The sequence below is a fragment of the Rhinolophus sinicus genome, linkage group LG14 (genome assembly GCF_036562045.2).
Source record: "Rhinolophus sinicus isolate RSC01 linkage group LG14, ASM3656204v1, whole genome shotgun sequence".
NCBI classification, from domain to species: domain Eukaryota; kingdom Metazoa; phylum Chordata; class Mammalia; order Chiroptera; family Rhinolophidae; genus Rhinolophus; species Rhinolophus sinicus.
Genome location: NC_133763.1, coordinates 30,376,868 through 30,392,731, shown reverse-complemented (window position 1 = coordinate 30,392,731; position 15,864 = coordinate 30,376,868). Strand labels below are relative to the sequence as shown.

At 44.1% G+C, this 15,864-nt stretch overlaps 1 protein-coding gene across 9 annotated transcripts in view; it reads left to right on the top strand.

The window, feature by feature from the left end:
* The window catches only part of KIRREL1 (kirre like nephrin family adhesion molecule 1), a 115,604-nt gene that overhangs the window by 22,463 nt on the left and 77,277 nt on the right, over positions 1 to 15,864 (top strand). Inside the window, exon 1 of one of the 9 annotated variants that reach the window (XM_074318559.1) lies at positions 6,205 to 6,306. The exons of the other annotated variants lie outside the window; for them this stretch is intronic. Within the exon in view, the coding sequence (XP_074174660.1) occupies positions 6,261 to 6,306 (46 nt within the window). The 5' untranslated portion in view covers positions 6,205 to 6,260. Of the gene's footprint in view, positions 1 to 6,204; positions 6,307 to 15,864 lie in introns of those variants that run through there. 9 annotated transcript variants of the gene reach the window in all.

The window sequence follows — 15,864 nt, the reverse complement described above, 5'->3', positions numbered from 1 at the left end:
TCAATTGATGTGTGATGAGAGAATATGAACCAATTTTAACATTAGCCTGAACAGAATGTAATTAGGAAGAGAAGTAGCTTCTGCTTTTCTGGTTACTGCAGCAAAGAAGTTACATAAGGTTCATTCTAATGGCATGGGAGCATCTTCCCCGTTCCTGCCCCCATGTCTCTGGCTTGAACCAAAGAAATGGAAGCCCAGAGCTTCCACCCCAGTCCTCTAGAAGTCCCAGAGACAGATATACCACCGAGAGCAGTCCTAAGACCCTCAGCCTTCAAAAAAGACACTGGGTAAGGGCACAATTTGAACAAGTCAGTAGATAATGAACATGTAAGCCAAGGTGAAAAGAGGGAGGAGAGGGCAAAGGATAGGAACAGATGGAAGACGGAAGGAATAAAGAGCTGAGGCATAGTGTGGCTCCTGTGTCCGGGAAAAAGAAAGAAAAAAAAATTACTGAGTTATCCTGAGATAACTGCAGAACATGATGGATTCGGGAACGAATTAACTCTGTGTATGTCCTATATTATTATTACTACAATTGAAGATAGGGAAAGGACAGCACGTGGAACATTTTGGCAGAGGCTCTTTGGGTGGTTGGAAAGGGAGCGAGGGAGGGGGTAGCAGTGGGGGTGACTTCCTGGGGGTGATATTTCTATGGAATGTTAAGGCCACAGACATCCCAGGCTAAGCTCCACGTGGCCCCTTAGAACAGGCTGCTCACTCAGGGCACTTCATTTGGGTGGAGGGAGGCAGGAGTGGAAACTCCAGGCCTAATTGCTAGGTCTCTCTCAGCTCTTCCAGGGAGCATAGGGCAGGAAATTCCTCAAATTCCAGGCTTGTAGGATCATTGCTGAGCTTAACCGCAGAGCAAGGGAGAGAGGCAGAGAGGGCTGCCTCCTCTCCATCTTTTTTCCCTTGCAGTTTTAAAGCAGCAGCAAATTAAAAGGGTTTAGAGGGGCTGAGCTGAGAGAGGCTCCCAAAATATTAGTCCCCTGTAAAGAAAGTCCCAGGTCTGGGAATCCCAGACTAACTGGCCCTTTAAGGTTGAGGTCCAAAACAGATTGCCGTGGACTGGGACAAGGGCTTTTCCTAGGGTGATTTTTTTTTTTTTTAAAGGCTCTGAGGAATAACTAGAGGAAAGGAACTTGCTTTAGGAGAACCTGAGCAAGAACTGTCTTGTTGGAATAAATGATTGCCAAGTAGGGAGTACTTCAGAAGGGGTCTTGGGGTTTACAGAGTTTCCTTTTGCTCTAAAGGGAAAGCCAGTCAGACCTCCTAGAGCACTAGATGAGGAAGTGAAAGTAGATGCTGTTCCACATGTCACCTCCATGCTCCTTCAGCCCGAATGACCACTTTTACCCTTCCTTTGCCCTCTGAAATCTGGATTTTACTTGTAAGATGCACTTTAAATGCCTCTTTTAAGGTAGCCTTCTCTACTCCCCCCCAAAATAAACTTTTTATTTCCTTCCGGCTTCTAAAACAAATTGCTTGAATTTCAGTATACTTATTTTCTATCTTAATCATAGTGAGCCATTTACTTCTGCCTCTCTCACCAGACTAACACTCCTGGAGGACAGGGAATATATCTTATTCATATTTGTAACTTCCTTCTCTTACCTCTCCTCTCCAGCACATAGCAGAGTGCCTGCCACAAAGTACACACACACACGCACACACACACACACACACACACACAATGCTTGTTGAGTGACTATTCCAGTTATTTCAGTGTGGTTTGTCCACTTGGTGGGTCCCTATAATGAATTTTTAATTTGAAGCCTGATTCCTCTTCCAGCTAACCACTTCTACTCCTCATAATAGAACTTAATATGTACTCATAGAATGCAAACACTTTTTAAATATTATCTTCAATAGAACATAATTAGGTGCTGCTAAAAATTCATGATTATGCTTTCCAACACCAAAAGGAAAAGGCTTTTGTGTTATCTATACTGCTGCTCTTCCTCAATAGTGAGGACAACTGAGATCTGAATGTTTTCGTCATAATTGATGATGGGACCACCTTAAAGGGCAGTTGGAGGAGGAAGAAGCAGTGGCCTCTGGAATTCTTCTCAGTTGTGAGCATCCTGGGATTTGCACAGAGCACATATTGTTGGTCCCGCCCTCAACAGCAACCTAAAAATGTCTAGTGTGGGTTGCAATCAAGGAAGTGTCTACACTAAAACCTCAAATATTCGTAGTCAAAAATGCTATATCCCAGACTTCATCCTAAGGCTGTTACATTCTTTCTTGGGATGGGATTATAAAATATTTTCAGTTCTTCTCCAGACCCGTGTGTCCCGTTTTGTTATCAGAACTCTTTTCTGGATGACCAGTATAGGTGTTTCATTGCACTTTAATACAGTTTCTCCACCAAAAAAACAAAACAACCCCCCCAAAAAAAACAACCATAATTGAGCTGGCTGAATGATGTCAAAATGACTCCTGTTCGCCTAATTCAGTCAGCTGTTGAAAGGATCACAGTGCCAGGCATTACTGCCATCCCAGTTTCCTTCCTGACTACTAAATGAGTTGTGTGACTTTGAACAAGTTACTTGATCTCTCTGGGCTTCACTCTGCCCTAACATAAGGAAGTTGGGCTAGGTAAAAGCAGAGGCTCATTTTAGCTGTAATGTTTTTTATTTATATATAAAATTACTATGTTTTTAACCTTCCTCCCTTACCCAGGGAAGACTGAGAGGGCCCCAGAGGTTGTGTGGATGTGGCAGCTATTGTGGGCTTTATGAAAAGTGTTTTACTTAGTCCCTTAGTTTAACTTGTAAGGTTTCAGGAATAACTTATGCCTGTACTTATCAGGAAATATATATGTGCGAAGGCGGATAAATATAATGCAACCTGAGGCGTTGAATGCTGAAGGGACAGGAAATAATACTGGGTGTGGTTATAGATGTTGCTAGTTTGGCCAGACTTCCTTAAAGGGATAAGTCTGGAGCAGGGCTCAGAAAGAGGAGACGTGGCATGGATTGCAAGGGGAGAAAGAAATCTTCTTCAGATGCATGGGTGGGGATGTTCAGGGGTTGGGGCTTGCTGGGCAGCTATTAAATAAAGCCTTAGTCACCTGGCTTCTCATTAGACAGCTCTTGTGGGTTCTTTGAGAAGTGGGTCAACAGAATGAAGCTTGAGAGACTACATTCAGATTTCTGGTCATATGAAATTAGGAAAGGCAAGCAAGCAAGGAGGATGCTGAAGGGGACATTGTCATCCAAATGAGACCCGTGGGATATGACCAGTATGGAAAATATTATAAATATGTGGAGGATGGGAATCTCAGAATTAGATCTATTCACGAATTTAACTTGTGCTAAACACTAACCTGTGCTGGGGCATCCATTCTGGAAGGAACCTTAGAGGTGATCTATTCCATGAACTAGGAAACCGAAAGCCAGATAAGGGATGGGACCTGCCCAGTGCCACACAGATGATTCTGATTCCTAGTACAGTGCTCTTTCTACTACAGCTAAGTACCACCCTTATTCCTTGACCTCAGTTCCTCTATTAAATTTGCATTTAGTGCCCGAGGGGTTCCCCTGTGTACAGAGTGACAACACTCCAGGATCTCTACTACAGATGTGCTGCCCCTACAGGCAAAAGTCAGAACTTGCCCAGATCCTTTGCCAGCTACCCAAATCCCACCCAGTTTTGAGATTTAAGCTTCCCACAGTGCTCCTTGGCCAGATTGCACAATAACTTAATCGGAAGGGAGGGAGAGGGTCCAAGTATTCAGGCTGGTGCTGCTCCATTAGGCTCCTCCCATCCACATCTGTATTACTTTGAACAGTGTAAAGTCATGCGCAGGCCTTCTGCTAAAGTGCCTAGGCCCTGTTTCCAGCTTGCTTCTTCTTCCTGTGGACTCTAATCTGCATAACCATGGAAATGAGGAAAAGTCTGGGATTTGGGCAAGGAGGAACCAGGAGCAACCACCCTAGATGATGTTAGGGTCCACAGGTGTCTTACGAAGTTCTTTTTGGAGCTCTGTGTAGCCCCTACTCTCTCCTCTCCACAGGTTTGGCCTGCAGCCATGAAGTGGGCCAAGCAAATTCAAAGTTCTGGCCCAGAAAGCTATGCCGTTCTCGTTTGGCCTTGGCAAGGGCAAGAAGTGCCAGTTGTACCCTCAGTGATCATTTCACCACCTGTTGACCTTTGTGAGTGGTAGGGAATGGCAGGAGTGAGCTGGCTCCAAATGGATGGGGCTATGCTTTATCATCCTATCTACAAAAAACCTCCATCACCTTCTTATTTATGGGGAGGCCTCCACAGTTTTATAGACAGTCAATTGTATGTTTTCATTTCAGTTAGCTTCAATCTGGCAAGCATTTATTGAGTTCCAGGCATTGTTAAGTACTGAGGAAACAGAGATGATACAATATGGTTACTTGCCTTCCAGGAGTATACAGTTAAGTAAATTTTTATTTAAAACCAACAGCATCTATCTCAGATATAGCAAAGAGACTGACTGCAGGGAAAGGTATTTTAGGATAGAGAACAAGTGGCATAGTTATGGAAATCCCCTGACTACCAGACCAGCCAGCAATTCTCCTTTCTCTGATTAGAATGCAGCTTGGTGTATGATGGAAAGAACACAAGAAGAGGAGTTAGGAGACTTGGGTGTCTTCTCCCAGCATTGCCATTCATACTTTATATGCATCAGGCAAATCAATGAACTGCTCTGGCACTCAGTGTCCTAACTCTAAGTTGAGGTGCCGTTAAATAATATTTTAGGTCTCTTCCATCTTTAAAATGGAATCAATTTAGGAAGACTTCCTGGAAGAAGTACCATTTCAATGTTTAAAAAACAGGAAGGAAACATTAAGTTATGCTGGGAAGGGCATCCCTGTTGTATAGTATCTGGGGAAAATAGAGGTGGGAAGGAGTGAAGGGAAGGAGAGAATGGAGACAAAGGGTTTTGAACAGATATTATGAACAGATAGTGTAGGAATTGGTCAACATGAAAGATGAGTGCGGGAAGGCTTTTGACCCAGTTGTACAAGATCATACCTGAAAGCATAACGGTTTATAGAGGGGAACTTGAAACAGAGACCTGGCCAAAATCATCCAGATGTTTGGATGTTTTTCCTAAGGCAAGTGTTCCCCCCCACAGTTTCGTAGTATTGCCTGACCTCAGAATTAAAGGCAGCTCACCACCAGCTGCATTTTTAGAAGGAGAGAGGGTGGTGTGGCAAAACCAAGTCAGTAATTCCTCAAAGGTTGGAACTGCTTGCCCTAAGTTGAGGGAACCAGACTAAAAAAAGAGGTCGTCCGTTTGGATTCCCTCAGCAACTGCTATGGGCAGCCCAGGTGTGGCTGGGAGACACCTGGTCACCAAGGTGACCCATGGTAACTCCTACACAGAACTCATTCTCCTTTATGTGGAGAAGTCATCGTCAAATTTCTTCACCTTGGCCCTGATTCCACAAGCTATTCACTGTCTCATGTTTGGGACTAACTACTAGTGGATTTTGAATGCATCAGGGCACTTAGAATGAGAAAAGTCAGAAGTGTCCTCCCTCAAGTTTTCCCCCATCCTCTCCTCCCACCAGGAAAGGGATGGGATGTATACAAATTCCTCAAAATACACATTTCTTTCAGTGTGGTGGAGACACTGAGTGGGAGAAGGGAAAAGGATAGGAGGAGGAGGAGAATGAAGAGAACACAGTAAGAAAAGGGAAAGAGAAAAATTGGGGAAATGGACCAAGAAACAGGAGGTGGAAAATAAAGAAAGCATAAGAAAGAGGTGGAGCTAAAGAACAAGAGAAGCAAGGAAATAAGGATTCTGTGGCAAGGGACAAGGCTAAGGATGCCACAGGGAGGACAGGTGGCCCAGAGCAAGCAGCTGAAACAGGAAACAAAGGAGAGAGAGGGAAGAGGGTCACAGCAAAGGGGACCTTGGGCAACAGGAGGAAGGAAAGGCCAGGGGCAAAATAACTAGAGAAAAAAGTGGGTGGAACAGAGGATAAACAGCAAGATGAGGAGGGAGAGATATAGCCAGGAGTGGGTACACAGGAGAAAAAAGATATAACAAGATAACAGGAGGAGAGGCCAGAAAGATGAGAGGGCCTGGAAAGGGAAATGGGAGCAAAGGAGCTAGGAGAGGGCAAGCAAAAACAGGCAGAAATCAGGGAGGGAGCTGCAGAAGAGGCATACGTGGTTGGTTTAATGAGCCACTCTCCTCTTCCACTCCCCAGGAGCACAGCTAATTATGCCTCCACTCTCCTGGGCAGTAGGAGGTCAGGAGGTCTGAAGAAATGCCCTCACCAAGCAAAACGGCAGTGGGGACACAGCTAGGGGAAGGTAAGAGTGCTGAGCTGGCAGGATGGCAGAGGTACCCCTACCATGGATCAATCAGGCCTCTCTCAGACTGGTGGCCAGTACATTGCCAGCCTGAGGTGGGAGGGGACACACCTATTTTGCTTTGCACTCTGGTACCGCTGTCCTCTTGGGGAAGTCATAAGAGAGCCAAAGGCCTGGAAAGAAGGAGGCAGGAGAGGAAAGAGCTGTAGGCAGCGGTTTCCCTAGCCCAATATTACCGTCTGGTATTAATGCTTCACCTCTGAATCTCAAAGGCACAGAAAGCAAACCAAGAGCAGGTGAACCTCCAGCCTCAGGCTGCTCAAGCTTCTTCCCTGTTCCTGTCCTGCTGCATAACATAGACACTGACTTTAATATACTAACACCCTGGACTACTTATCTGGGTTCACAACTGATTGAACACTCTGTAGGTCCCATGGAGGACAGAGGGGTGAATGGGAGGCCACCACTGTCCCATGAGCAGTTTATAATCTAATGGGGACTTGTAAAAGATGGGGGACAGTATATGTAGGGGATCTGAAGGAGTGAGACACTATGGAAAGGTAGAAAGAACATGGCTTTTGGAGTCAGACACACTTGGTTACAATCCCAGCTGTATCGCTTATTAGGTGTCAGGCAGATTTCCAAGCATCAGTTTCTTTATGTACTAACCCTGTGCCAGGCACCTTTCTAAGTGAAATTAATGTATTTGATCCTCACAATGATCCCATGAGATGGGTATTTTATAGAAGAGGAATCTGCAGCACAGAGAAGTTAAGTAACTTGCCCGAAGTCTGACAGCTAAGACATGACAGAGCAGCTGGGATTGCAGTCAGACAGTCTGGCCTGGAGACCATGCTAACTGCTGTGCTCTGAAATGGGGATAATGTAACTGAGCACAGGGCTATAGGAAGATTAGATCCTCCTCAACTCAAAGTACTTGGCACATAGGAGGTCCTCTGTATGTCTCTGTCATCTCAGAACAAGGCAGTAGATGCTAAACTGTTATGTGAGGAGCATAGGAAGTTCAGAGCAAGGACAAGTCACTTCCCATCAGGATGCCTCGGGAAGCTTGACCATCATGGAGAATTAATAAGAGTTCAGTCTTAAGGATAGGGCAGGGACACCTCAAGAGACGGAGTGATAATCTAGAGGCCACTTCACAGAGAAACAATACTCCTGCCTGCCAACTGCACCCTGTGCTGGTTTTACTACTGCTATTTCTCCTTACTCCCCTGCACAGCCCCTCCCCCACAATCCCACCCTCAGCTACTGTCAAGTCCCTAGTATAAGGCCTGCTCACTCTTGCCTCCAGGCTTGGAACATGCCACTGTCACTACCTGGAGTGCTCTCACTCCAATACCAACCCTTGACCTACACGTCCTGACCCAGCCTCAGTGCTCCTGTGGAAACTGTGACGGGATGTGCCTTGTTTGCTGCTCAGGGTCTCCTCGGTGCCTCGGTCCTCAGGGTGTGCTGCTGCATAGTCATTTGCACTGGTTGGTTTATTACTTAAATAAACCCTTATGTCGGGGAATGTGTAGGTGTGTCCCATCCAGAATGGCTAGAGGTGGGTTAATGCAACTTAAATGAAATTTAGGGAGAATTTGGGCTATTTCTTTTCTCTTTAGCTATTCCCAAAGCTGGGTGCAAATCCAACTTTTCATTGTAGCAACTGGCTTTTCTAAGGATCTCTGAAGTATTCATCCCATTTGCTGATGATGTGCCAGTGAACAAGACAGTTTCCATCGCTGTGAATGGAAAGCACAGGAGGCATTTCCCCTTGATAAGCCCTGGGACAGACCCTTTGGCATCTTAGGGGTTTGCTCAGTTATTTTTGTTTGTTTATTTTTCTCCCTCTTTTTCTAAGTAATAGATATACAGCACTTTTCAGTTTACTAAGTATTTTACAGTCCCTTTGTTTAATTTTCACTATAGTCCTGTGAAGTAGATTTTTATCTCCATTTTATGGGTAGACAAACTGTTATTGAAAGAGGATAATCCTCTTGCTCTGGAGCTTGGTAGAGCCAGTAAGTCAAGGTAGAGCCAGGATGCAGATCTTGCTTTTTCTCCAGGTATTAGGACGTGTTCCACTGCACAGCACTGTCTGGTGAAAATTACCCTACCCGGAGGCTTCATTTCTCTTTTAGTTGGAATAAATGACCTTTATCTCTGTGGTCATCTGCTCAAACCTTTATTAAGCCCATAATTGTGTCTGGCTTGGTATGGATAAAATATGAAGAGATACATATGGCTCAGGCCCTGCCTCTCCCCCTGCCCCCAATCTCACCCCTCCCCCACCCCCGGGGGTTGGGGCTGTAATCTAAGCCAAGACACGGACATGGATAAGCTTGTGCAGGGCAGAATGAAAACAATAACCTAATGTGAATTGACAGCCAAGTATTTACAAGACTGCGCAAGGCAAGCATAAGTGCGTTTTAGGGGTGAGGAAGAATAAACAACTCTTGTCAAGCTGACTGGACAGATCTCCAGTGCCAGACTATGGGAGTACATTTTCATACCCATCCTAATTCTGTCTCCTCCTGCTATAACAAAACTCTGTGTGTGTGTGTGTGTGTGTGTGTGTGTGTGTGTGTGTGTGTGTTCTGGCTGCCAGTGTACAATTAGGTTGGCTATAAGGCAAGTAGTTATAGGAGTCCTATATTTAGATAATGATGGAGAAACTTTTAACCCTCCTGTAGCAATATAGTAAAATGTACTCTCCTCCAATATACATCAAATTTATCTCTTAATACCTAGCTTTTATGAGATGAAATTAACACCTGGGGAGAGAGAGAGAAATAGCAACTCTGAAATCAGAGAGATATGTATTTTAATCCTAGGCCTGTTCATATTTAGTCACCTTCATTACATTGAGCAATTTATCTGAGCTTTCCAAGCCTCAGTTGCCTCTTGTGCAGCTGGGAAAATTATCTCTACCTTGCAGGGCTATGGAAAGAATTAAGTGAAATTGTGTATATACAGCATTCTCTAACCTGATGACTTAATTGATTTTTGTTAAATTTTTAATTTTGTATTTTTAGTAGGGGATTCACGTGGTGCAAAATTTAAAAAAAAATGCAAAAGGGTAAACAGTGAAACCGCTCTCACATTATTATCATCTAGCCATACTTCCTCTTCTCCTTATGTATTTTGGTTCTCACAAAATCTCTGTGTAGTAGGCTGGACAAGGTTTAATATCCCTATTTTTCAGGAATGGAAACTTAAGCCCAGACAGATTAAACAATTTACCTAAGGTAACCCAGATGAAAATGGTAAGATTAGAACCCAGATCCCCCCTAATAGTAAACCCAGCTTGTGGTATTCCATATTTCACAATAGAAGCCATGATCAGAGATGGAAAAAGTTACTGAATTTTGTGATTTTGGGGGCCATTAGACTCTTTCAAAAAATCTTATGAAAGATATTGATCCCCCACCACCACCTCATGCCGTTCAGACTCGCACATATAATTTTGTATGGTTTCTCTACCACCAGATGCCCAAACTATTCCAATGCCTTCTTTATGTCCTCATCAGGGTCTTAGTTCTGTGGGACTTCTCTGGAGAGCACTGGCACATGCCCAGTGACCTGCAAACAGCCTGATCCCCAAGAAGCCCCGGGTTCTCAAGTCAGAAGATCTGAATTCCACTCCTGGCCATGGCATGTCTTAGTTTTGTGACATTGGACAAGTCCCTCAATTCTCTGACCTTCACTTTATCCATCTATTAATGGGATTGGTATTCTATATCCCCAAAGAGTTGTCTACTAACATTTATAAAGTCATTTTGCAAACTAAAGTTATAAACATCCATTATTTCTCCCTGCAAAGCCTAGAGGGAGTAAGGAAACGAGAAAAGTAGACTCATACTTGGAATTTTATCCAGTGGCTTAGAGAATGCCCATTGTACTTGGTGGAGGCTGTCCAGCTATGCTGCCCTCTCTGGATTTGGCACCCAGAATCAAGGTCCCCAGTAATAGGTATGAATGCTGACTCATGTAACATTGAACATCCCATCATCAAATCTCAGCTCCATTTGCTTGTCTCTGTCCAAAGTGAGTGATAATTCCATTATTAAGATGTGTCTCATTAAGACATTTGTAAGATGGAGCCAGCAAACAGCCTGGTAGAATTGAGGCTGCTGCCTGGGAAAGCTTCCTCTCCCCTCCCCCATTCATTAATGATTATGGGAGGTTTCATTTCCCACAACAAAAGTGTTAATTAGACATCATTCTGAACAGGGATATTACACAAGTGAATTAAACTCAAACCAATCAACAAGTCAACTCTGTGCGTCAGGTCCCCTGAACGAGAAGAGAATTGTAGGCAGTAATGGGAAACAAACAGTAGGATGTCTTCCCAAATATAGAATAATAAGTAGGAAGATTCCCTTTGGTTCTAGCATCACTTCTTTGATGGCTGATACCTTTGTTCTCCTGCCTTCTTTGCCTTCTCAATCCTTTCTCTTTATTCCCGTTTTTTCCTTCTCTGTAGCACACACACACACACACACACACACACACACACACACACATACCTGTCCATGGAGCTTGGAGAGTTAGGATTCCATTCTTGTTACACACACTGGCCTGTACTACACGGTAGACTTTGGTACTTACTGAATATCCTGGTCTTTAGGCTTGGGTTAGGGTGAGGATGGAAAAAGACTATACCTAGTCAGAAGACCTCAACTGCATGCAATCTTTTCTGTCACTCATCACCTTTCACTGTGAATGAGTCAATGAATCTTTTAAGACCATTAGTTTTCTCATCAGAAAATAGGGTATGTAATATTTGCATCCCGTGGATATACAGTAGATACTCAATCAGCATTTGTTGAATCTAATGGCTAGGCAACATCTGGAAACACTTTGTGGCCTGGCAGTGAATTCCTGGTACTGATCACCCCCTGTGGGCAGAGTGGGAAGAACCAGAGGGAAAAGAATCTCATTTTGAGGGCTCCCATTTGATTGGGGGAGAGATTACCGAAGCTTGAAAAATGTTTTAAAAACATGCAAATGAGAACAAGATGGGGCAAAACTAGGTATTGAACACTTGCTGTGTGATAGGAGCTGGGAGACTGGGGTCTTCTGGGGAGATAGAGCAGAATGGAGGGGTGGAGGAGGGGCAGGGATTTTTTTGCCATGGGAAGGAAGCCGCTTACACAGAAGCTTGGAGATTCTGGAGAGGATGAGGTGGATGCTGGGTCTGTGTGGCTGAAGCAGAAAGTATTAACCGGACCAGGAGCAGAGAGATGAAGTTGGTATAGGTAGGGAGCTGGCTGTGTGGGCAGGTTGACTTTCCCGTACCACCTCCAGTGAATGTATGAAATTGGATTGATGTGATGGGCTGTAAAGGAATTGGGAGCCCATCGCATTGTCTCTTGGATTAGTAACAGTCAGAAGGGTACTAAAGGCAGAATTTAAAAATCATTTTCTTGGGGTGGCCGGATGGCTCAGTTGGTTAGAGCACGTGCTCTTGAAAACAAGGTTGCCGATTCGATTCCCACATGGGCCAATAAGCTGCGCCCTCCACAACCAGATTGAAAGACAATGACTTGACTTGGAGCTGATGGGTCCTGGAAAAACACACTGTTTGTTCCCTAATATTCCCCAATAAAAATTAAATTAAAAAGTTATTTTCTTTAGGAACGTTATGCAGAGGGTAGTGTGTGGAAAGGGAAGTCCTTCCCAGCGTGTCTAAGAAGAGATGAGCTCTGAATATGCTTTTCTTTAACTCCAGTCTGTCCTAGGAGTAAGAACTGTCCTCCCCACACCGCCCCACCACACACAAAGCACCATTTAACTCGTCCTCAGTCTCTTTCCCAACCTAGGATGCTCCCTTTGAAAGTACCTCCACCACTATTCCTATGATGCCTGTTTACAGAAAAAATGAGTGGCTACTTTCTCTTTCATGGAACACCTCACAGTTCTGGGCCAGATGGTGAGCTTTTTGGTGTCATTACTCTATTGTACCTTTTCTTCCTTACTTTGCAGCTCACGTTATTGCTCACCCCAATCAGGAAGTCGTTTGATCCTTGTCTCAAAGCCTACTGCTACAGGCCATTTCCTTTTGTTTGGCCCTTGACAGATGGTCCCTAGGTACTATGGAACTAACTCTTGAGAGGTAGACTGAAATTTTTATTCATCCTTCCCCTGTTGGATTCTAGGTGCCTCAGTTTCCCATACATTCCCCTCTTATAATTTCCATTGTATTTTATATTCAAGTACTTGGCATGCTCCATATCCCTGAAACCCAAATTCTAATAGGATCCTGAGCAATGCCCCAAATAGAAGGAAGTTGTGAAATCTCTGTTAATTTGTTACCTGGATGTTTTACAGGATGGTGTGCGTGCACGTGTATGTAAGCCACTGGTACACATTATGTTCCTCCCTTGTAATCTAGTGAAAAGAATGTGTATATTAGGAGTCAGGAGATGTGGTTTCAAGTTCATAGTGTCTTTTTACTAACTGTTAGACCTTAGGGAAGTCACTGAACTTTTCTGTGATTCAGCTTCCCAGGGTTAAGTTTTTGTGGTTCAAAATGTAAAATAAATATGAAAATGATTTTTGAATTATAAAGCTGTTCATCAAATGTATAGTATTATTTTTTGCTGGTTCTATATTAGTCCTGATGCCACTTAACCCATTAAGGGTTTGAGGGATAGGAGGCCCTTATGGATAATCCACAAGTTGGGTAGCTAGAGTAGACATATGTTTAAATAATGCGGGGCTACCTAGTTATTACTACAAATCACACTTGTTTGTCATCCCACCAGATGTAAATTTATTTTTCATTAAAGAAATTGAGGCATGCTAGAGAAATCCAACATTTAGATTCTCTCTACTCCGTATTTTCTACCAAATGGACATTTATGTTGAATTTGCCATTGTTTTGTTTTGCTTGTATCCTTTTCTTCTACCTCTTTTGGTACATATTGTATCTTAGAATCTGGGAATTGAAGCAGGAACTGGTAGGAGCCAACCTTCCTGTTTCCTGGCTAGGCAGTTATTGAGGCACCCTCCCTACCTCTTATAGGGGGATCAATTACTTATCATCCATCAGCTTCTTTTTTTCTTTTGGAAGGAAACCTTTTTAGAAGAGTCCCCTTTGGACTGGGATCCTAGGCAGTGAATGTCACCATTAAAGGGAGGGCCAGATGCTACATTGCTGATGTACACTTGCAGCTGCACTTGTGGATACTGACAGCAAAGACCACAGAGCTCTGCCCGTCTCTGGCATCTTCTATCCATCAGTGGAGGGGCAAGGGTATCAGGAGGAAGACAAGAAGAACCTGACCTTCACAGTAGTAGGGTAAATATGAAAAAAGGAGGAATATCAGGGGGAGAGAATTAATATGCAATGAGTACTCTACACTAGACACTTTGCTAGATATTCTACTTACTCTTGACTCATTTAATTTAATTCTCATGGAGCCTGTTAAATAAGAATTACTAACCCTATTTTCTGGTGATGGTGGAGTTGGGATTCAAACCAAGACCTGTCTGACCCCAAGGTCCTAGCTCTTTTTGCCAGTCCACAATATCTCAGGACCTCAGAGAACCACTCTGATGAAGGAGACAGGCCATGTCCCTGCTAGATGGAAACTGAGTGGCTAATAACAGTAACTGGATGTTTGGATGACTTTAGCCGCAGTCTACATCCTAGTAGCAGTACTACCAATAATTTGCGAGGAACATGCCTTTGCCCTTTAAAAAGACTTTTTTTTTTTTTTTACCATCCCCAAAGTCCCAGAAATCTACAGAGTCCTATAGAATTACACAGAGTCAAGGGGAGAGATGTTTCCAGGGGTGGATTTATATGTAGGCTGAATGTACTATCAGTCCGCAATTCTCAACAATTTTGGAGAACCAAAGTCTGGAGAGATATTTCTCTAAAACCAACAATAAAAACCAAGGAGTACTGAAATAATTAAAAAATGTTATTGTTTGTTTTTGATATAGAAGGAAGCTTGAGCCTTGACATTGCAGGACAGGTGGTGTCAATAACATAGACTACAATGCAAATGACATCCCCTGGAGTACAGAATCGGAGTGTGCAATTTTAAAAATGTATTTCATCATTCATTAATCGTTTGTGGGGACAGTCCTGGAGAGCATTTTCCAGGTTCTCAGCCTCGCTGGGGGTGCTGGCTCGGGTGGTGGTTGGCTGTTGGCTGTAGCTGGCTGGCCAATTGGCTGCTGATGTAACTGCTGTGACTACGTTGGTTGGTTGGCTGGTTGGCAAGTAGAAAAGCAGGTGGCGGATTGCGGATCCTGTGGATCCAGCTTCCTGGGTTTCGACCGACTGCCAGCGAGGATATAGTGGTATGACTCCCCTATCTATGGCTCCGTGGGTGTTCCTTTTTGGCCTCACCATATCCTGCGTTTTTATGTGGGGAACAGGAGCTGAGACCCCGTGTAACACCCTGCATGACACATTGTTTCAGACTTATTTTCTGGTTTGACTCATTGAGAAGGTTACTGTGGTAAACTTATAGTGCTGAGTATACATATTGGCTGGAGGTGTTTGGAGCAGTGGTGGACAGTTAAGATGTTTTAGAGAGCCGTGCTGGGATGGAAAATGCACAGCTCCTTTACAGACCAGGGCATAATGGAACATGCTTCATGATAAGATAACAGAAAACAATCTGTTGTATAACCTGTGTTCACAAATAGTGAAGGGGTGTATTAGTTTGCTAGGGCTGCCATAACAGAATACCATAGACTGGGTGACTTAAACAACAGAAATTTACTTTCTCATAGCTATGAAGGCTAGATGTCCAAAATCAAAGTGTCGGCAAGGTTGGTTTCTTTGCTTGGCTTGCATATGGCTACCTTCTCCCTATGTCCTCACAAGGTCTGTCCTCTGTGGGCACACCCCTGGCATCTCTTTTGCATGTCCAAATTTCCTCTTCTCATCAGGATACCAATCATATTAAATTAGAACCCATCCTACTGGCTTCATTTTAACTTAATTACATCTTTAAAGGCCCTATTTCCAAATACTGGGGGTTAGGGCTTCAACATATGAAATTTGGGGGTGGGGTACACAATTCAAACCATAAGGGGCACCGGAAATGAGAACAGAGAGGGCTCCTACTTAGGCCTACTTAGGACCTGCAAAAAGGAGAGTAAGAGGGTTCATGGAGCAAAAGATGGTTTTGTGTTCTCCCAGACGAGGCACAGCCCATGTGAGAGAGGTGGCTTCATAGAGGGGACATCCCACTGACACTGGAACCTGGTGCAACCTTGGTCAGCCTGCTGGAGCTGATGTTCTCGAGTGTAAAGGGAAGGTATTCGGCTGGATGGTGCTGCGGCCTCCTCATGGCTTTCATAGGTCTAAGGTTCGAAGGGAAAGCATATAAGGAAGGCAGTTTGGGGTGGAGAGCAGGCTGGCTGGAGAAGAAAAACTGTGGGAAAGAAACCCCGTTATGACAGTTAAACAAGAGTGAGGATGCTGAGGGTGAAGGCTGGTGGGCTGGGTAGCATGGCTTGGATCTCCTGTATGCTGAAGGGCCTTGGTGGGTCTGCAGTGCACTTCTGTGAGCTTTGGACATC